This window comes from Onychostruthus taczanowskii, unplaced genomic scaffold (genome assembly GCF_017590055.1).
Source record: "Onychostruthus taczanowskii isolate IOZ18803 unplaced genomic scaffold, ASM1759005v1 scaffold11, whole genome shotgun sequence".
In the NCBI taxonomy this organism is placed as follows: domain Eukaryota; kingdom Metazoa; phylum Chordata; class Aves; order Passeriformes; family Passeridae; genus Onychostruthus; species Onychostruthus taczanowskii.
In genome coordinates this window covers 15,575,980-15,599,887 of record NW_024497629.1, presented here as the reverse complement: position 1 = coordinate 15,599,887, position 23,908 = coordinate 15,575,980, and the positions used below count along the sequence as shown (strand labels likewise).

At 33.9% G+C, this 23,908-nt stretch overlaps 1 protein-coding gene across 1 annotated transcript in view; it reads left to right on the top strand.

Annotated features, from left to right (window-relative positions):
- Positions 1–23,908, top strand: part of CSMD1 (CUB and Sushi multiple domains 1) — a 1,071,386-nt gene that overhangs the window by 923,803 nt on the left and 123,675 nt on the right. The window contains exons 34-40 of the mRNA XM_041420500.1: positions 886–1,089; positions 2,253–2,377; positions 2,977–3,073; positions 8,548–8,652; positions 14,190–14,308; positions 19,860–19,929; positions 21,973–22,089. Of these exons, the coding sequence (XP_041276434.1) occupies positions 886–1,089; positions 2,253–2,377; positions 2,977–3,073; positions 8,548–8,652; positions 14,190–14,308; positions 19,860–19,929; positions 21,973–22,089 (837 nt within the window). The remainder of the gene's footprint in view (positions 1–885; positions 1,090–2,252; positions 2,378–2,976; positions 3,074–8,547; positions 8,653–14,189; positions 14,309–19,859; positions 19,930–21,972; positions 22,090–23,908) is intronic.

Here is a 23,908-nt window from a genome sequence, read left to right as displayed (position 1 = left end):
TTTAAATTTACCTTCATTTTATTATACTGTAAAACATAGATGATATTCCACATTCTGTCATTTTCTATATAAATATTTTCACTGTGTTTAAATTGGCATTCACTAGCTAACTGCAAAATCATATGTAGTAAGAACAAGTTTTCTATATGAACAATTTGCACAATAGCAAAAGTCAGTAGGCATAAAAAATACCTGTTATTAAGAAGTCTTTATAAGTAATGAAGCCAAAGGGAAAACTATCTCATAATCTAATGAATGTTATTATTTTGCTCTTTATATATTGCTTGCAGTCTTTTAACTGTTCTTGTATCACATCTGGTTTATGAATTCCCAGACATTACTGGTAAAAAAAAAAATTGTTGTCAAAAGAAAACACTGATATAGCCTGGAGAGTGTATGATAAATATGATCAATATGAAAATATGATCCAAAATGATAAATCAGATATTTGTAAGATACTGTATTTTCTTTATATCTGATTAGCTACACCATAAAATTTTTCTTGGCTTTATATGAGAAAGTTCTAGTGAGAAGCTGAAGGTCCCATATTTGTTAAGTGAAGTAGGTAGTAGATGTACTATCCTGTCATTGAAGAGAGCCACAGAAACACCCACTGATCTTCTCATGCCTAAAGCTGTGCATCCAAAGTCAAAATGTCTCAGAGCTGCCATGGCACTCACATGACTGTACACAGGCACAGCCCAAAACCACATTCCAGCTAATAGCCATGAAAGCATTAGTCCATTCTTTGAGAACACAGAAGCAGAGCAACTAACATGAATTAAGCTCTGTCCTATAAGAAACATTCAGCATTTTTACTGGTGTATTTTTTTATTATGACTGTCATTTGTATTCATGACTTTATATTTTTCTCTCTGTATACAGCTGTTCCACGCACAAGTGATACACAGTGTAGCTCAGTTCCAGAGCCTAGATATGGAAGGAGAATTGGCTCTGAGTTTTCAGCAGGCTCTGTTGTTCGGTTTGAGTGTAGTCCTGGCTATCTGCTACAAGGCTCAAAAGCTATCCGGTGTCAGTCTGTACCAAATGCCTTAGCTCAGTGGAATGACACAGTACCAAGCTGTGTAGGTAAGCAATTACATTTACATTGTCTGTTCTGTCACAGTCTCTGAATGAGGATGCAGGAATTGTTTCAGAAAATAGTGTTTAACCCATATATTCACTCTCCTTCGATTAATATCAGTCATGCACAATTTAAAAGAGCAGTTTTCCATATCAAGAAATAATTGAGTACCAGCTGGCTCATAGGCAGTATATTGTTTCATATAATGACTTAGATTATATGAACAAGTGTGGTGCACATTTTATTGAACACTCATTATTTTCATGACTTATCTACAACTTGAAATACAAGAGAGAATTTAATTCAGAAGTGTCTATACCTGTTTTATTACACAGTGCTTGCATATTTCTATCAGACATAGGATAATGATTTCTTTTTTCATGCAAAAGCATAGTGTATATTGAAGGATGATGGCATTGTTAAGTATAATTAATTTTCTTTAGTCTGTCAATAGACCTCCACTGAAATAATGCTTAGCACTAAAACTTTTTTGTAAATGTTGAAATGTTTTCACCTTCTCCCTATCTGGATTTTTATTTAAAAGTCATTCCTTTTCCTAGGAATTTACTCTAGCATTAATTAGAGTGTTCTAAAAATAAATGCAGATATCCTGTTTTCTGCATATTCTGTTGGGTTTTTATGTTCAGGGTTTGTTTTGTTTTGTTTTTTTGGTGTGATGGTTGATGTTGTTATTGTTGTTCAGTTTTCTTGAACCTTAAAGAACCAAATGTGTATACACTAAAAAATATTTAATGTACTACACCGCTTTTATAAACTAGATTCAATATTGGAAATATCTTGGGCTGTGGGTAAATTCACATGAATTCTGTCCATCATGATCATGTTTAATGTTATGTTTTTACAGTTTGTTCTTACTCTAAGTAAGATATGACCCCTCTGCTGCTGGGCTGTTCTAGGCTGTATACATCCAAAATTAAGTTCATTTCTGAATTGTTTATTCAGGCAGGTTGTATCTTATTCTGGATATCATTAATGTATTTTAGATAAGATGCATTCTAAATTCAGATGATTGCTTCATGTCTATGTGTCTTAATGCTACAAAAACAGATTATTATAATTATCTTGATCTTAGTAAAAATATTATTACTTCTCTGTTCTCTGAAGTGGTTTAAGTTGTGTAATAATTTGTGATAATACTTTCTTTCAGTGCCATGCAGTGGGAATTTTACTGAGCGCAGAGGTACTATTCTTTCACCAGGTTACCCTGAACCTTATGGTAACAGCTTGAATTGTGTGTGGAAAATCATAGTGACTGAGGGATCAGGTATTCAGGCAAGTCTGTATTCTGTCAAGCATGGAATATTAAGTACTTTTTTTGTTTATTTCTCTAAACATTTCATAGATTAGTAATTCTATAACTGGGGAGTGGAGTACTTGAAATATTAGTGCTTTGGATTTCTCATTATTGTTCTTTGGTTAGCTTTATTTTATTTTACTTTATTTTCACACAGGGGTATGACTAGGTAGTGGTTAACAAGATATTTTCTGTTTTAATTGTGTAGTATATTGAAAGCAGGTCCTGATCCTTCAATCTGATATACAAATACCAGCTCTTTCTATCTGCTAGGGTATTACTGAGGCCCTTGAGAGCGCTGCAGCTATCTTGATTATCTGCTCATTTACACTTTGAGTAATTATTCAAAATGATGCAACGCATATGCAAAATCCTTCTTACTTACCTTGTGTCATATTTTCTAAGAGTTAACACAATGCAAAAAGTAAATATTGATTTTTCATTTGCATTCCTTTCACTGATGTGTCTTTTGTTTGGATCTCTTATTTTTAATTTCTTTTCATTTTGTTGGTTTTAGAACATTTCAAGATGCACATGGCTTGTTGGCCTAAAAAAGTTCTGTGGTCCTGTTTTATAGATCCAGGTCATCAGCTTTGCAACTGAACATAATTGGGACTCCCTTGAAATATATGATGGTGGAGATATGACAGCACCACGTCTTGGGAGCTTTTCAGGTTAGGATATACCATGATTTAAAGATACAGTTTTATATATAGATATGTATGTGAGAGAACATGTCTTTATTTGCTCACACATATAGATAAGGAGTATATCATTCATAATTTCTGATACCATTATGAAATGTTCTTGTTTTTGGGAGGAGACTTCAGCTGGCGTAAGCATGTCAATATTCAAATTCAAAGAGGTTTTCAGAAGAAAATAGGACACTAAAATATTTAACTTTGATTAGTGGAATTTAGTTGATAATACTACCAAAAAATCCTTGATTTTGTCTTTCCTGGCCCTCGCATAGAGGAGATACATGGATATAAATTGGTACTGGCATTCAAGGAGCTTTTCTTGACAGCTTTGACTTAACTTATCCTTATTAGCCTGCCTTTCTCATGAAAAAGATGAAGCATTCAATCTTCACCTAAACTCACCAGACCTCACAGAACAAACCATTTTAATACAACTGGAATATTAAAAAAACAGATAATCAGTTATTTAAAATACATCAAACACGTACACTTTTTCGCTTTTTATATGGGACTTTTTTATAGAAAGTGTGTTCTATAAAACAAACCAAGAGAAAGGGATTAGGTCATGAATAATAACCCAGACTCATGATTACTGCTCTGATCCTGATGTAGCTAAAGCAGGTGGATTTTTGCCTCTGGTCATTTCAGAAACTTTTGAAGTATAGACGTATATTGGATTAGTAAGGAAATGAAGAATCAGGGTAAAAAAATTACTGATTAACACAATGCCATAAGGTGTGGCATATCCCTTTGGTCAGTTAGGGACAGCTGTTCTGGCTGTCACCTCCCAGATTCTTGGCTGCCCTCAGCCTCCTCACTGGTGGGATGGTGTGGGAAGGCCATGACACTGTGTAAGTGCTGTTCAGCAATACCTCAAACATCCCCGTGTTATCAATATGGTTTTGGTCACAAAACCAAAACACAGCACTGTGCCACCTACAGTGATTAATTCCATCCCAACCAGACCCAGCACAAGAGTTGTAACATATCAATTTAAATGCTTGAAATGAGGCTGTATGCTAAATTGGCAATAAGGAAAATAAATTATGAAAATTAATCTACTTTTGGAAGTGAATTATGTGGCTAATATATTGGAACCATTGGATAAAGAACAGATTAAACTAAGCATTTAACAATATTCTATTTAACAATACTCAAGACTCACAACACTTCTTATTCTACAAAATAAGTGTGTCATCTTGCTTTAGCTTAAAATCCTTCCGAACTTCCAGGGAAACTAAAAAAGACAACTTTTTATATTAGAAATATTTCATTGGAGATAAAGTAGCATGGATTTATTGTAGACTTGTCTTTTGTATAATGAATGTCAGATCTAAAATGAAGAACTATTTTTCTGCATGGGAAAGAATATGTAGAGAACATTAAATCTTCTGTTCTCAAAATGGAACCAATGATGTGGCATTGAAACTGAATTCCAGGAATGATTTCATGAGTGGTAAAATTTCTCTCTTACTAAATCTTGTATGAAACTATTGTCTACTGATTCACTCTCTGTGGCTTTTTCTGTCTTCTAAATACACGTTCAAGAGGTAAAGGTGTACAATTACTAAGAACTGACTAAATTGTGCTAATTATGTCAGAGAGTTGATTTGGAAAGGTGAATTCACTGAGTCTGTGTCTTTTTGGCCAGTCCGTAATTCTTTCCACGATTCCTGGATGACTGAGATTGCCTGTTTGAGCTTGTTATGTGCTCAGTGAAACTCTCTTCTCTGTATAACATTGGCTGCATGATGTGTAGAGCAGATCCTTCCTTTGAATACATATGTATATTTATATGTGTGTATAGACATTTACAGAGAGAGGGAAAACAAATACAGTAGTCATTGAGGTTGACATCTGGAGAATCTACCTTTGCGATGATAGTTAAATTTAGAAAGAAATTAGGTAAAAATGTGACCCATGCTGTATGCTTGTGTTAATTCAAGAAATGCTTAAAATGACCATTGATCTCCATTCTTGGCCTAGAAATTTCTTAGATAGCTACACAGACTTTCACACATTGAGTGTAATATTTACCTGTGGAATTAGATACATTACTCTTTGTTGCCATTGCTGATACTTGAAACGGATGCAATCTTCAGTAATAATACCATAATGGAACTTCTAAGTAGGAAACCTATCAGTCCTCATTCCTTTATAAGCCTTTAGACAAAACTTGTGTGCATTTACTGCCTCCTACGAAAGCTGCCTATTTTCCAGACTACAGATTCTCAATCAAAAAGTTACGAAGTCTGTAAAGACTCCCCGTATCCTGCCATGGTATCCGTCTACATAAACATTAATATATACACATTTCTATCATGGAGTTATCTACACTTAAGCTATCATCTGTGGTATCTGCTCCTGCCCTTTAAGTACTATTTCTCTCTACTGACAGTAAAGGAAGTCCAAGACAATTAGGGCACTACGTCTGGTCACCACACTGAAACATATCTTCCATGCTTCATATACCCAATCACAGAAAAGGCAGAAGTTAGCAAGTGAATAGTAGAATTCCAGTTAGATCATAGAATCATAAAATCATAGAACAATCCAGGCTGGAAAGGACTTCACAAGATCATGTAATTCAACCTTTTGTAAGAAAGGAAACCTAGATGACATTGTCCAGTACTCTGTTCAGTTGTATTTTTGGAACGTCCAGCGATGGGGACTCTACCATGTCACCTGAGTGGTTGCTGCAGGGCATGGTAGTTCCCATGGTAAAAACGCTCTTTCTAGTGTTAAGATGAAACATTCCCCTGTGCATCTTGGACCTCTTGCCCCATGTCTTCTCCCTGTGGCTCCCAGAAGTGAGGAGCCCTTTAGGTGCTGGAATACTATGATGAGGTCTCCTCTGAGCCTTCTTTTCTACAGGAAGAAGAGACCTAACTCCTTTGGTCTTTTCTCACAGGGTAAGTTCTCCAGCCTTAGAGCATCTTTATGGTCCTCCTTTGGACATCTCCAGTCTGTCCTTGTCTTTCATGCTTTGTAAGGACCAAAATGGAACACAATACTCCACACACACCCTGACAAAGTGCTGAGAAGAGCAGTATGATTGTTTCTCTATCTCTGCTAGTAATACAGCTCTGGGTGCAGCTCAGGAACCAATTTGCCTTCTTTACTGCAGCAGTGTGCTGCTGATTCATATTCATCTTGTCCACTGCGACAGTCCCAGGTCCTTTCAGCAAGGCTGCTCTCCAACCACACAAATCGTAGCCTGTAGCAGGCTCTTTTGCTTATTCTAACAGACATGCAGGGCTTTGCATGTCTCTGTTAAAGTTCATACCGTTCTTACTTGTCTACTCTTTCAGTCTCTCCAGGTCTCTCTGACATCTCAACCCCTCCAGTCAGTTCAGTGTCACCAGCAAACTTGGTGAGGTTGCTTTCAATCCTACCACATAAATAATTTCTGAAGACATTGAAAATGTATGGAGACCAGTATCAGTCCCTGGGGGTTCCATTTGTGACAGATAGCCAGCCTGAATGATTCCATTGAAAGTAGCAATTATGAGAATTAAAAAGTAGCCTCATTTATTTTCCACAGTACAATAGGATCTAACTTCTCATCTTAATGAGTATCACCTTTTAAGGAAGTAAAAGACTGGTGGTAAATGTTACCAGGTCCTACAGAGGAACAGAACTGCCAAGTGATTTTTACTCATTAAAGAGTATAATAGTAATTATGGGTTAATATCCTCATCGTTACAGGACATCTTAAACATCCTTAAATATATTTCAAATTCTTTATCAGTGTGTTGAGGAATATAGTTGCTGCTGGTAGCTGCATGAACAGCTGCAGTTCAAGCTGCTCATGGAGCTCTGGGTAGAGCTTTGCCAGAGGCAAGAGGACTTGAACATTGCACAGGAAAGGGCCTGGGGACATGTGGTTCAGCCTGGTGTCAGGACAATCAAAGGCATAGCAGGAGCTGAGGACTAGGGAGGAAGAGACTTGTGAGTGGTGGGACTGTGAGGGTGAAAAAGCTCGGGGCTTTCTTGGCTGGGATTCTCCCTAGAAGAATCAGCTTTAGCTGTTTCAGTGTAAGTGCACTGTGAGTAAGTGGCTTTTTGGGATGAGACATCTGGGACTCTGCTGTAGGAGACCCAGGGTGGAATCTGTGAGGAAACCTGGTCTGACTGTGAGGGTGGGGTGTGCAGGCAGTGAAACAGGGACTCATCAGATCACTGGAGCTGCCTGCTGTGAAGGGGCTCCAGTCCCTGCCATGAAAGTCTCTGGTTGTGGGAGTGCGACCAGCATGTCTGCATGGTCAGACTGGGAGGTTTCCTTAACAGATATTATGAAAAGTCCTTCTTTCAGGGAGATGCTTCACTGTCTTCTGTACTCCAGAGTAGTATTGTGTGATGTGAGTGCTCTGTACTGTCTGAATTTGGATGCTTTGAGTCTCCATGTCAGACAGTAAACACCTTCCTTAAAGACAAGCTTGTCATCTTTCTGCTCCTCCATTTATATCTAGATTTGCTTAATCCATTTTTCGATTTAGAAGTATTTAGCAGTTCCTAGTTTAGATTGTAGACTTAGGAAGAGAATTCTTTTCAGCATTTCTTAAACCCAAGTTTCAGACTCATACCTAGGCTGCTGACAGTTACTTTAGAAACAGAAAATGCCCCAAAGGAAATGAGAATTTTTCTTATGCTTCCATCATTAAAGTTCATTAGCTACTTGATAATGTCTTTGAGGGTAATCATAAAAAATGTTGTAATTTTTAGCTTTGGTAGGTTTTCCAGCTTTAGGCAGTTATGAGTTACATGGTATAATGGGATAATAAAATGAGTATTTGTCAGACTTAGCAATTCCGGTGGCAAAGAATGTATCCAGGGTTAGTGATAAGCTTGTTGTGTAGCAGACAAACAAGGAGTTTTATTACAGATATTTGAATTAGGAAAAGCTGGTATGTTGTTTTGGGATTTTTTAAAAATGTGTTGTAGCTGTTTCTTCATTTTCTGTCATATCCTCTGAATTAGCATAAGTGGTTGAAATGTTATTGTGGGAAGAAGGTGTGGAGTACACACAGAAAAAATATAAAAATATGGACTTCTTTGTTCTGTACTGCAGGTTTTATAGAAATGTGAGGAAACAGGAAAATGGCAATTGAGCTTGTCATCATAGTCATAGTCGAATCTTTTATTTACATGATTTTTGTTTCTCTTTACATCTCATTTTATTCTGTCCAAGTCAAAAAGGCTTCCTCTAAACATGATGGGATCTTGTTTGATTGTATTTACGTAGTACAATAGCCTCTTATTTGGCTTGTAATCAAAGTTTTCCTGCAACTTCAGGAGAAAACAAGGCAGAACACAGCAGAATATTTGATTCCCATGAAGAGAATGAGAAGAAAACAAGCCTGTCTGATTCAGTCCTGGTTATGTCTTTTCTATACAAAACTCTGATCAGCATGCTATAGTTTATTCCATAACTTTTATTTTTCCAGGTACAACTGTGCCAGCATTGTTGAATAGCACCTCCAATCAACTTTACCTTCACTTTCACTCTGACATTAGTGTGGCAGCAGCTGGATTTCACTTGGAATACAAAAGTAAGGCTCCTTGTTTTTTCAAACTTTCTCGGGAAAAGCATGTATATAGAAAGGGAAACAGATATTTTACATTACTCTTTTTGCTTGCTTTTTTTTTTTTTTTTTTTATTTTTCCTGACTACCAAGCCTTGTATAAGTGGTATAAGTGGTATCTATTAAACTGAAATTTTAAATGAAGTGACATTTGAAATTGATGAAAAGCAGTTTTCACAATTTAGCATCACATAATGAATCACCCTGGCAATTCATATCAGCATTTTTTAAATGTGAGATTTAGGTGATCAAAAAAAAAAAAGTAAGAATTAATTTCTCTGCTTGAAAATAGATAAAACCAGAGAAGATAATATATTTTTCCTATTAATATGTGCATATACTTATGCCTTGTAGTTATTTTCTTCAAATTATTTTCTCTCAACTAATTGCTACAATTGCAAAAAACCAACATTTTAATCTTAGAGCTACAAGAAAACACAACAGTTATCGTGGTAAATCACTGGTGGTATAAACAGAATAATCTAAGAATTTTAATGGCAAATTCTGCTATATATCAACTTTTTATGTTTTCTGAGAAACTTATATGTTTTCTGAGAATCCTTATAATATTTGACGCATCCTCTCTGTTTTCAAAGGACATTCAAGAATTTTCTTGAAAATGGAATTAGCTTTTATATTTCATTGAGTCCAATAATAATATCTAAAAACGATAATGTTGTTTTTAATGTTTTGAAAAAGTACACATAAATAAACATGGATGTTTTTAAATAAGTTCTATTTAGGATTGAGATAAAAAATGTAAAGAAAATATAAAGCTGCACAGAATTTTGAAAGACTAGATTTTCAGCTTATAATAAATATTTCAATATGGCTGTAGTCACAATATAGTCCTATGTTTTCATTTAATTCCCTGAATAGTTCAAGCATTTATATGCAAGTATGTTGTATGGGTTATTTTGATACCATCATTCTAGTTGTGTCAGGGGAGGTTTAGGTTGGATATTAGAAAAAGATTTTTCAGACAGATGTGGTTGGGCACTGGAACAGGCTTCCCAGGGAGGTGGTCACCAAGCATGGAAGTGGTCACCAAGCATGACAGAGCTCAATAAGTGTTTGGAGAATTCTCTCCAAACATGGTGTGACTCTTGGGCTGTCCTGTGCAGAGAAAGGAGTTGGATTTTATATCCTTTTGACTCCCTTCCAAATAAGCATATTCTATGAGTCTGTGATATAATTACTTCTCTAGGAGGAAGACAGTTAGGAATTAGAGTGAAGGCAATTAGTTTCCCTACTATAGATACTAACACAAAATATCCTTTCACAATAAGAAGCTGTTCAGCACCTCGAGTCCAAATTTGTAATTCAAATCCTAGATCAGCAGACTACAGCAGGCATAGAAGACATAAAGTGGACATAGTAGTGTTTAATCTAATTACAGGTTAGAGTAGTAGCTGAAACTGCTCTAAACTCATCATTACAGTATTCTGCAGAACCCTGATGTCCTTATATAAAACATCTTCATTACAGCGTTAGAAAGAGAGAATTATTTAGGAACATTCCCTTCATCCCAGAAGAAATTCTAAGGAGCAGGGTGCAACAGAGGAGAGTGTCCTTAAGTCACTACTAAATTGTTTACTCAAAATAAAAATTATGCCTCTACAACTTGCACATCATATTTTAGAATAAATGGAAACGTATTTCTGCTTAGAAGATATTTCACCAGTGTAAATGCTATAAACATGCCTGGGTTTGGATCACTATGTTAGGGAAAACTTTACTTCAGTAAGATATATTTAGTTTGCTATCATTTGATCACATATCTTATATTCCACACTGTATATTATTTTGAAGTAACTTTATAGAAATTCATAAATACTTTATACAAGTTTCAGTCACTGATGAAAGCTTATTCAAATCGTAAATACTTCAAGATAATTTAAATATTTGAATAAGAACGGTTTTATTTCTTGAAACATTTTCTTCCTTTTAGCAATGTCTTTCTCTTGCCCTGTCCATTTACAGGTTTTTTCTATGTATGTCTTTATTTTCATGGGAAGGATCTGGACAGTCTGCTCCTGCAAACCTAAGTCTGTGTCTAGTCTAGGCAGTTCATAGGTTTCCTTTGTAGCCTCACAAGTCTTAAGGCAAATAATATCATCTTGTCATTCACTTTAGGATATTTTTTTGTTAGACATCAAGAATGTAAAAGTTCATTTTCCCAAGTTAAGTGGTCTACTGAATTTGTATGCTATGGTCAGAGTGATGATGTAGATTTTTTTTTTTTCCTTTGTACCATTTTTATTTGTTTGGATTTTTATTTTGTTTTGTTCTTCAAGTCAGATACACAAACTCATATTAAAAGAAATAATTGGTTAGTGCCTCAGAAAAATTTCCTTGTGGTCACAACAGAATTGTAAGTACTGTTGAGGGCTACTACGTGATGTTTCCTGTTATTTCAGAAGGACTGTAGGTTTTTAAACTGGTTGCAGCAACCTATGGTTAACAAAGCAGTAAAATATGCAACAGGTTACTGTAGAAAAGATGAGAATTAATAATTTAACTAATCCTTCATATGAATGTGCTAGAATAAATACCAAACATAATTATTTTCACTACCACCAGTAAGTCAAATCAAAGAGTGTTTTGTTGCATTCCTAATATGTACAACAGTAGGAAGAATAAATATCCCTGTTATTTGATTGAATTACTTTTAATCAAATAAATGAAAGAATCAAATATCCAAATGATTTGTTCTGGAAATGTGACTGTTTAATTCCACTGCATTTGTGGCCACCGATCTTTTAAGCTTGGTCTTAAAACCTCATTTATTTATTCAGTGGTAGTTGAAATGTTTTTCTTAATATTCAAACAAATGAAAAAATAAAAAGTCTGGAAATAATGAGTGTTTTTCTCAGCATGCTGCTTGAATTTCTCAGTTAAAGTCAAGTTTGTTTTAGTAAAAACCGAATACATGTTGAATATTGTTATATAGGTTTAGGCCACCTTTTAAAATGTCTGTATCTATCTATCTATCTATCTGTCTTTCTATCTATTTGTATATCTTTCCAAATTTAGGGATTGCAATTAAAATTTTCAGTAAAAATGTTCTTTTATACAATCAATATTTTAATAGTGTCATCCAGCTCTATTACCTTGAATTAGGATACATGGCACAGGTCAGCATCACTCATTTTGTAAGCTTTTAGTTTACTGCTATACAAAGATGATGGAATATGAGAACATAATTTTGCTTTTAACCAACGTCTCCTTTTCTGATGCCACTCTATCATGTCTTTTCAAGGGTTAAAGTTTCTTGGCAGCTGAAATAAAAGATTTACTGGTAAGGGGACTAGAGAGCAATTGACTGTCTTTTGTAGTACTTCTCTATCATGAAGATATCTAATAAATTAAAAGGTAAAAATCAGACTAGCAGAGAAGAAAATATATTCTTCCAAGTAGCATATTGTATTTCACAGGTCCAGTTTAAGATCTTTCATGCAATTTGGATTTTAATGTAGCTCTTCAGTGCAAGTCTTTTCTGTTTCCCTGTGTTAAAGCAGGTGTGAATCATAAACATGTCATTTTTAATTTAGCAGGTCCTGATCCTGTCAGTATATCTGTGCAACTTACTAGATGTTGACAAGAGTCTGACCTCTCTGCAGTAACTCATTGAGATAAAGACATTTGCTAGGCTGGTGTCTGAAGCATGAAGTTTTGAAAGGGACAGCTTGGATTTTGATATACACCACCATCAAAATGGAAAGAACAATTCACTCCAGCTTGATGTTTGTAATATAATAAAGCATAATATGTTTTCATTAACTGCACAGGGTGGGAGGAATTCAAAAAAGAAAGCCTGATGACTTTTGGTCCAGCTGTCAAGACATTCTTCTGTTGTCCAGTTCTCAGCTTTCTGAAATAGACACTAATGGGCATTCACATTGTCAGATATGCCAGCAAGGATTTTCTTTCTGCCAGCAGTGGCAGTGATGTTTGGACAGAATTTGTGGTAATTGTAGGCATGGATATAATTATGTAAGTAAAGCATATTTGTCTTATGCCACAGCACAGTCAAGAAAGTGTTTAGCAAACAGTAAGTGGAAGAAGGTCAGGGAGAGGGTTATCACTCTTGACATTGATGTGTTCTATTTTGTACTGCATAGCAGAAGCTGAGCTCTGAAAAGCATGCACTTAAGAAATCTTTGCTCCTTTTTTGATTGCTTGGACTTGACATTTAACATGTTTTCCCTGTATTAGTGACTGTTCACATACAACCTAGTTTAATAATGTATTTCCAAGTCTCTGAATATTTAAGATTCCAAGTTTGTCCTCAGATACCAGAATTTGTTTGCTTTCTCTCAAGCATTCTTTTGATGTTTAGACCTGTTCTAAGTAAATCAATTTTTGAACTACACTGTACTAGTATTATGGAATGGTTAGAATAACAGAGATTTGAAGATTCAGAATAGAATTGGATTCTGCTTTCAACTTTTTCTTGCTTTTGGGATAGTAATATTGCTTCTGAATATCAGGTATATCAAAGGAAGTCAAAGTGTTTTATGACATTCTGATAGAATATTCTATAATTTGCATCCTTTTTCAGACCAAAGAAGTAGTATATACAAAATGTTATGAAAAGTATAAGCAGCTAGCAGAAAAAAAGTTTTTTCCTAATTATCAGAATCTGTTAAAGATAAATATATATTATACTACAGTATCAATTACATAGAAAGTTAATTTGAAGGTTTTCAACTGATTATAGTCTGTTTAAATTCTGTATGCTATTTGACCAATGATGAAATGAGCTATATAACAAGCACATTATTAGTGTTGCTATGCAGCCACTGTTACAGCTGCTTCTGTAACTCAGAAAAATATGTAAAAGTAACTTTATTCATACAGATCCAAGCCTGCAGCCGTGTTACTCTCAACATACAGGAATGTTGAGTTCCAAAATACAAATTTCTTGATGACAGGAAGTGAACCTCAAATTCACAGAATTCAGCAAGTAGATTGATAACTGTAAGCAATTTAGTCACTGTGTCTTTGTTAGGTGCTTATTTATTTAATAACAGTGATCTTGGAGCAGATATTTTCAAATTTTATTTTCTATTCAAGAGTGAGAAGCGTGAGAAAATGCAGAAATAAGCATTGATTTTCTTCAGTTGCATCTGAACATTGGATTTGCAACTTAGTGAACAGCAGTCTGTATATGACACTTTGAATTACTGAGATGAGGCACCTCACTTAATGTGAAACAGTTTGTTGTGAATGCATATCACAGCTATTTAGCACCTATACTCAAAAGAACTTTCCAGACACAAATACATTTATGGTATTGTGAAATACAGACTGATTGACTAAAATAATTATACAGTAGTTTTTTTACAAAATTTCAGTTTGTTGTTGAAATAAATTTTTAAATAATGTTTTCTTACATACCCATAATTCTGTGGAAAGAGTTCATTAAGGCAGATAATATCAATGAATACCTGCTGTCCACTTATCTATATTTTTTCAATCTTTGTCTTTACTTTTTCCAGCTGTAGGCCTTGCTGCCTGTCCAGAACCAGTAATTCCTAGCAATGGGATCAAATCAGGCGATAGATATATGGTGAATGATGTTCTGTCATTTCAATGTGAGCCAGGATATACATTACAGGTATTTTTTATTTATTTATTTATTTGAATAATACACTGTGGAATGATTGCAATAAAATGCCAAGAGACCTGTCCAAAACATATTTTAATGAAGTCTGTAGTACGTACATAGAGATGATTTAGGTAAAGCTTATATGAGTGCTCCCAAACTATAAAGCCACAAATATGTAGCATTTCTGTCCCTTAATAAATCTGGGCTAGGAAATTTTGTCTTAGATCAACATGCCATTGAGCAGTAAAGGCCAGCAAAATGGACATTAAAATAACATGGATAAAATCTTTTCTCTAAAAAATTGTTATAGTACTATACTATAGAGTACTGTGTTTTTTCCTTTTGGGGAATTGATTTATCTAGGTGAAATTTTAATGTAGAAATACACTGTGGGATTTCATATTCTGCTCAGGAATTGTAGAATTTAATTTCTAAAGTAAATTTTATTAATGCTAAATCTACTCTTAAAAATCTTTCATGGAAAAGTATTAGAAATTAGTTCACTGATTGGGAATGTTCTCTGTTCACACACTGGTTTAGTTTCCCATAGTAGAGACATGATTTAGGTGTTCTTTGTAAATTTCTCAGCACTCTGTAAATCTAAGACTAAAATCTTCATTCTTTCCTCACTAGTTTTTCTAATTTGTTTAAATGCAATCCACCACTGGTGAAATACATTGAGAACACCTGAGTTCAGAATCTCTTGCATGGTAATAGGTCCCAACACCTGTATCAGAGATGGCAAAGAATCACAGCTTCTGTTCCTTACAAGGATAAAGTTTCCCATCTGAAGACTGCCAATTCAATGTTTCATATGTTCAATATCCAATATGTTCAATGTTTCAATGTTCAATATGTTCAATGTACAAAACATATATAGGATATTTATTTGGTCTCCATATTTCTTACCATTCTTCTAAAATTCTTGAAGGATTCAGACAAAGCATCTTACCTCTAGGCTAGTTGTGGGAATACATGCACATGAAATGTCTCTCTAGGTAGCCAGGAATATGTTTACCTTTTCAGTTATGTATGGCAGGTGTAGGTGAAGTATTTAAACTAATTAATTCTCTTTACTTGTATTATATGACATGAAACAACCTGCATTGGAAGCATTCCATATCCATAGCAAAAAAAAAAAAGATTTTGTTATATTAGTATCCTGCTAATTAGAAAAGATTCAACTTGAGCACAACAAATCCTCTTCTCCATCTACCCTGAGCGCTCATTGCTTATTTAACAGTTTGTGGGTTACTTAAAAGCCAGCTTATTGTTCATATTTGAATTACTTCTAAGTTTTTCATTCAAAATTAATATTATTTTGAAAATACCTAATGGTATAAACCCATTAATTTTTTGAGTTTTTAATTTTCTTTTCTCTATTTCATATTTTCCTTACAGTATCATTTGTAGTTAGTGTGTCAGCAAGAAATGAGAGATTTGAAAACATTTTTATGACATGGTCCCTTCAGAAGGATTATCTGTCATTAAAAATTGACACCAAAATAGATTCAGACTTTGATTTAAAGACCACTATTGAGCCATTAACAGTTTTCTATATCAAAGTAGCATTAAACTAAGTAAATGATGAAAGGGCATATTATGTGTCTATACCTATGTTGCTATGGCTGAGGCAAAGATATGGGAACTGAAATTTTGTCTTCAGCACTATTTATTTGTTGAAACAGCATGCTGGCATGCTTTTGGCCTAGCTGAAATATAACAGTAGTAATTATTACAAGCCAGAGACTATTCCTCACAGGTAGTTTGCATGATGGCACTTTTTCGGAGTTGAATTCAGAAGAAAAAAGTTAAGGAGGCTGATATACAAAACACTGTGCATTTGCATTCAATCCCACACACTTTCCCTAACATAGATGTGGCTTATATGTTCTTGTAGGGCTTTTTTGTATGCATTGAGCTAAATTTAGCATTATTCATCTGTAGGTTCAGGACAGTCTATTTCAATGCAGAATCTATCTGGAAGTCAGCCTGTAATAAACTTGGTTACACAACAATAATATAATTGTATTTTAAGAGTTCCTGGATTAAAAAAAAAGTAATCTCTTTTTCAGGTTTTGGTTTTTTTGTTTTTTTTTTTTTTTTTGAAAGGTTCCTATTTTGAATATTTGTAGAAAAGTTATGTGAAATTCTTTATGTATTTTTATTCAATTCCACTTTATAGTGAAAAGATAAAGATCTGCTGATAGGTCTCTTATATAATTGCTGTTCATATAATTGCCAAGAGGTGTTTGGTTAGTTCCTCATTGCTGTGATCCAGGTCACTGCTTCTGAGCTGTTATGACTGAAATATATTTAGGCAAACATCTGATTTATGGCTAAACTTATAGCAGTGATTTGATAGGAAATAAGTGAAGAAACTAAGCCTATGCTAATGGTACCTATGGAGATGGAATAATGTATAACACAATTAATTTAATATAAAAAACAGCCATCAAATCTCAATCAGCTGTTTAGATTTTCATTGTGACACTACAGATAATCAGCCATACTCCTCCATGGACTGATTCATACTAAGATTTCATGTTAGAACAGGAACTTTACTCTTAAAGTATCATCCTTCATCCGTAATATCAAAAGGTTAATACAATAATCAAACTTGAAACTGCTTACATTTAGTGGGGTGACCTCTACTTGTATCACCCATGATATCGCAGACTCTTTTATCCCTACCTTTTTCAACTTTTAGAAATGTCTAAATCTTGCATGTTGAAAAAAGGGTATCATTATTCAGTTTTTATTTACATGGATTAGAAATGGATACAAGCTCAAGATACAGTATCATCAAATATTCTGTCCATATTTAAAATAGTAGTGGTGAGACATTGATGTGAAGTGATAACAGTAGACTAGGAATACTTCAGAAGTGGTTGAAATAAGTACAGGAAACCTTTTGAAGATACACATTGTTAGCCCTGTCTCGATGTTTTGGATCTACTCTTACTTACAAAACATTCAGAATGCGAGTTCATAAATACTGTATTAGTATAACATAATAATTCATTTGTGAAGAAGAGAGCTGCACCCAAAAATCCTCCCATTTGTATTAAAGCTAAATTGCAACACACTGTGTATATCACTATCACAAAACCATATAATGGCTTTTGTCTATATGCAGGTCTTATCTGTAGCCTTTTTATATAACTAACTAGACTTTTTTTCTATATACTTACAAAGATTCTATTATTAAATACTTTCTTAAAATTTCATAGCATATTGTTCCTTAACTGTATATATTCCAACTGTAAAGTTCTTTTTCAATACATCTGAAAATTTAATACTAGCTGTGGAGGCTGACATATATAACCACTAGTTTCATGAGCTTTTTCAAAGTAAAAATCAAACATCTTCAATATCCAAAATCAATAGAAAGGAATTTGAATCTTTTCAAAATATTGATGAAAATTGTTATGCTGTATGGATTCTGCTGTGAGAAAGTGCATGCATATCTATATATATGGCATGTCAGTCAGACAGAACAGGTAAAAGATAATCCAAATTAAAAATGAATGGTAATGAAAATAGTGTTCTATTAGGCATAGTATGTTTTCTATTCAACAAATATAGACCAGAAAAACTTTACATAATCTTTTTTTTTCCTCTTTAGCTGTGAATTTATCCTCAATCTTTAGAGAACATATTCACAGCTAGCAATAACAATCAGCTGTGGATTAGTTTATAATTGAGACTTACCAGAAAAGTCATAGAGCTCAAACTACTACCTGGAGATGCATAAGAAAGGTAATTGCTAGCTGTAGGATTAAGTGTCTCCCCACAGGAGGGAACTTTAAAAGACTGAAATCAGAGTGTGCTCTTGCTGGAAAGAGGCTTAAAGCTAGAGAAATCATTTAATTTTATATTTCAAAAGATCTTTTATAGGTTATTTTATGTTTTTCCTGACTGTGGTAGTTAAATTGCGGCTTCCCCCTTGACTCACATCAGAGACATGCAATCACAGAAAACTAGAAAAGGAGAATAAAATAAAACAATGCAATCTTGGAAGACTCAAAAGAGGGAGTAAAACAGGGACTATTGCATTAATTAAATTATTCAAAACCTCATCAGTTTTGCAAGTAACTAAGATGACACAGTAAGTGCATGCACTTTTTTTTCTTTAAAAATGTAGCTTTTTAGAAAAAAGATTTAATTGAATTATCAATTTGGCGTGTTTTTATAAGAAAAAGACTAATTTATTTTTCATTATTTTAGTGAAAACTGATCCTTTTTTCTTTCCAAGTAACTTTCTGGATGTATTTCAGTTTGGCTTTCAGAACACGATTGCCTAAATATATTTAACTAAATGATTAATTAAAGGAGTTTTATTCCATGCAGTTCTATATGAACTTTATTCAAAGTAGAGTGTAAACATTCCAAATGGTGTGGAAGAAATGTCATCAAATGGATTTTCTTTTGCTGCAGTTTACTTATTCATCTTCCTATTTTTATGAGATTATGATTGCTATGGACAAATATAATTTAAATAAATCTTCATATTATATGGTAAGATGCACTGCCTTACTAAATTTTAAACTCATAATACTGTACACCTGATACTGTACACCTGATAAAAATAAACTAGAGATATTAAGTGACTAGCACGAGTTTGTATATCAAGGTGATCAAAGCAGAAACTAAACCTTGTTCCCAGTCCTGCATCTCAATAATTGTTTCAGTTGCTCTCACTCCTGCCAGTTTATTCAGCTTTTGCATTTCAGCAGCAGAATGCATAACCTGGGTATCTCAAAGGACAAAATTGACAAAAAAGAAGATTTTTGTGCAACTGTTAAGTTCCCAGTTTGAACTGTTCCTAGGGAAAACAAAGATGGGAGCACTTTGGTCCTAGGCAGTCACCCTGAGCTGTGTGGAATTAGACTGTGCAAGTTATAGCCATGTTTTAACTTACTTCCTGCCACCACATGAGTCTGCTTGGTTCTTGTGATTTTTCTTAAAAATAGACTGAGTAAATCAAACATGACAGCAATATAAAGAGGCAATTGTATTTCTACAGCTGTCTGCCAAGATGTTGCATGAATGCAGTGGGTCATGTTGTGAGGCCGTGTGAGAGGTCAAGGCCTGCTCCTATTTGTTGATGGCAGTCTTTGCATGATCCACATTGAACATCTGTAGTAAGCAGATGAGGAACAAATTCCTCTCCATGTCTGTAGTAATCATGCAGAGCAATGGTTGAACTTCGGGTTGCAGTGTGAAAGTCAACCACTATGCTTGCACTGTAGGTGGAATACACTGGAATTGAAACAGGCAGTGAACTAATCAGATGAGTGCACATACTGCTTCTACTTTTAAGACATTTTCAAGTTACCAGAGGAAAGATGTTTTAGAACATTTATCCAACAGAAAAAAAAGAACATAAAACCTGAACTATTTGAAAATAGAGTTTCATTCAAGAAATTGATATGTAGTTGGCTGAAATAAGAACATACACTGATTAGATTATCCAGGAGGTCCTGTGTAGCTCTGTCTTTCAGGAGAGTCCCATAAATGAGTACCTGTAATCTGATGTTTTGCCCTTTCCAAACAGGGCCGTTCTCATATTTCTTGTATGCCAGGAACAGTTCGACGCTGGAACTATCCGTCTCCCCTCTGCATTGGTATGGAAACCTGTTTTCAGTTTTCTCATCATCATTCACAAGAAACTCCTGACCTTGTTGTGCCCATTGTTCCTCAACTTAATTCTCCTTCTCCTTAATTCTCCTTAATTCTCCCTTCTCAACTTAAATCTTCTTCATTTTTTGAGTTTTCATTTGTATCTATGAAATATAGGGGAAAAAATATTTTTTGGTCTATAAATGACTAAATGCTATTTTTAAAAAAAAATATTGTGAAAGTGGGCAAAGAAGGAAACCCATATGTTAACCATTGTTTAGCTTTCCCTGAATAATCTGCTTTGAATCAGGCTGAATCTTCTTCCTGAAGTTAAGAGATTCCTTTTGCAGTGTGCTGAGCTTGGAAAACTTAGGAATCAGGCACTTCATGCAGGGCACCTGGGAGATTTCCTAAAGAAGCAGGCAGTGGAGAGCAGCTCTGAAGCCAAGACTTCAGCGGTGGTGGAATGCAAAGGAGTTTTAAGGATCCAGAAAAGGCTGGCTCTTTTCATCTGAGAAAGCTGTTAAATTATGCTGAGTTGAAAAGTAAAGCTAAAAAGCATTTTCCTTTTAGTGCATTTAGACCTTAGCCAAACAGATCTGAGTTTTCTGTGTGTAGAAAATAATCTTCTGAAGTACTTTTTCTTAATTAGACAAAATTTAAGTGTGTCAAGATTTGCTGTATTTCGGTATACTTATTTCAAGAAAAAGCAGGAAGTGAGGGGTGAGAAGCACAGGTCCATCATAATGTAGTCACTTTAGCTTTGAAATACATTCTTCAGTGAATGATTTTAATTTTAATACCCAATCAGCAAAAGCTGTTCCTGTTAGTTTCATATCTAAGAGGAATTAAAAATATTGGGATGATACTGCACAACACTAATGTGAAATAGATTCTTTGTCAATTGAGCCCATGTATTATTTTGTATTGCCAACTTCTATAGAAGGAGTCAATTCTGACTGATATGAAGGCAGTGCATTTCCTTCCAATCAGTTTTAGAAATGGAAAATCTATTCAAGGAGGGGTGTTTTGGGTTCTGGGCACTTCTGTTGTTTCTTTTCTTTTCATGGTAACCTTATGTTTCACCTTATACTAAATATATACTAACCTTCTATTTCACCTATATACTAAATATAGTTCCTTCTTGAAAACACTGAGATTAAAACATTAAGCTCTTCTCTTGCCTCTAATATTGATTTTTATAGAATGCAAGTCACAATCAGTACAATTATTACGACAGACAGTATCACAGTATCACAATTGTGTTATCAGATCATGTAGCAATGTAATGTCTGGCATGAAGACTCACAGACCTTAAAGTAATGATTCCTCAAATAATAAATATAAAATTACAATATTCTTACTTGATTTCCTGAAGTTATTCTTCATATTACTGTTCTAGCATATGTGTAAACTTGGCCACTTTTTTGCAGGTTGCTTTACGTATTTATGTCTTAGCTTTATATCGTCCTAAATTATGTAAATGGGTTTTCAATTTCCAAACGTATGAATTTGCTGAATAGAAGCATGCCAATAGAAAAAAAAGAATTATTCTGTTATGCAGTAAGTCTATATTCTTTCTGAATTAAAGAAAAAACTGTAGTAAGAGGGTTTCTTTCCTTACTTGTTTTTAAACACAAGTGTATTTTTGGTTATATTGAGTAACAGATTTGTTGCTGCATCATAATTTGGGATCATAATTCAGTTTAATTCCAGATTTGTTTATCTGATTGTGAAACATATCTCAACATATACCAGTTCTTTTTAACAGTTATTGCCAAGCTGAGACAATGGGTTGCCCAGTCTATATGTACAACTACACATTTCTAGTTGTATTACAGTGAACATATCACCTTAGGTAAAGGTTTTGCTGTAAATTACATCCTTTTTTTTTTCCTCCTTCATGAGGAGTGTTTTGACTATGATAAATTTTAAAGCTTTTGGGTCAAGGGAACAAAATGAAAAATCAATTTTCAATTAGGCATATTTCAAATACTAAGAAATAATATTAATAAAAGATACTGTGATTTTCTTTTTGTTTTTAATAGCTAAATGTGGTGGAACACTCACAAACATGGCTGGTGTGATCCTGAGCCCAGGTTTTCCTGGAAATTACCCTAGTAACTTAGATTGTACATGGAAAATTTTATTGCCTATTGGATATGGTAAGTAAGTGTACATTGGAAGAGCAATAATTTGTAACTATCAGATTTAAATATACATACATATATATATATATATATTATATATATATATATATATATCATTATGTTATTATAAATATTTTACTTCCAATATGAAGTAGATTTTATCCAGTGGATGTATTGTGGATATAATTATTTGCTATATTTTAAATGAAAATGATTGGCAATTTTAAAATGTGTCTTTGCCAGAACAACTTGTTATTAACTCAGCCTGTCTCAGAAACTGATTTCAAAGCAAAGAGATCTGTGGCATGAAGATATATCAGATGAAATAAATAATTTGACTTCTAAATTAAATAATGGTCTTTTGTCCTCCACGTGACTTTTTAGATAGTTTTTTATATTCTATAAAAATAGACAAAACCTCACTTCTAGAACTACAAATTTGGTTAAAAGCATTCTCAAGCTGTATTCCAAATCCTAGATTACAGTTGCCAACTTAGAATATTTCTAGGTTTACATTAAAACTATGTCATACAAAAAATGTCTTCACAAATAAGTGATACCTATGTTGAAATGGTAATCACAGATAATGAGGAATCTGTAAACTCATCACTATCAGAACTAAAAGAGGAATAAGTTTTCTTGCTGTGAAACTTCAGGTCCCATACTCTAAATTCAATATCAATGCTCAATAAGAAAAATAATTTCAAAAACTCATTACTAAATTTACTATTCTAATTTGATGAAATTAGTTTATTTTCCATATTCTCCATTTGCATTCATGGAGGGATTTTTGTAGTGAGATGTACCACTTTCATAGTATTTTACTAAGTTAATCTGTAAGAAATACTTTGCTGCTGTTTAGAATAGTGCCCTTTATCAGTGAACACCAGGTAAAACTGATCCCTCATAATTATGGATAGCCTTAGTAGCTTTAGATATCTTTATAGATGTAGGAGAACCACAGACAGAACATCCTTCGCTATTTTGGACATTCTCCAGCTACATTTGCAGGAAATACACATGATAAGCAATGTCATCCTAATTAGGTTATTACAATACGGCCTTTGAAAAATAGTCCTTCATATGTCTCCGGGTTGCTCTTTTTCTTTAAGCTTTTCCACATAGAAAATCTTTTATGAATTAATTGCACAAGAGCGTCTTGTATCCTGTTATTACTTCTCTCACTTCTCTGAAATTCTCTGGTGGTGGTAATTCTATAAATAGAAAATATAATAGTTTTGTTTAGTTAGGGTTTTAACACATACAAGGTGTTTATAGCACTGATTGATCATTGCCTTCAAAAATACTACAAAGGACATTTTTCACCAAACAAATTCTATCAGTGATATTTTTCCCCAAGTATTTGTTATATAATCCACATACAATATCTTTATATCATGTTTAAAATTGTAATTGATGTGATCTTTCCCAAATTACTTTTACTTGGATTTTATTTTAATTAGGCGTATAAGCTTGTCTACTGAAAAGCTGTTTGCTTACATATATTCTATTGTATCAAAAAAAACTGTGTGCTTAATCAAAGCCTAACAATAAAATTGTGGGAACTAAATGTGTCCCAAATATAGTGCTCTCTTCATTACATGAAAATATATAAGTCATGTAAAAGAAGACACTACTAAAATCCAAATATTTTAAAATAGAAAATATCTATTTTTCAAGTGAGTTGTTGGGATTTTTAAATTATTTTGTGTCTCTGTGAATTAATTAACATTTATAAAAGCAATTACCTCAGCTTGGAATTTTCATTATTCAAAGTACAGTCAAGTGAGAGAGGAAGTGCTGTAGAGATTCTAGCAGAAAGTAACATATTTAT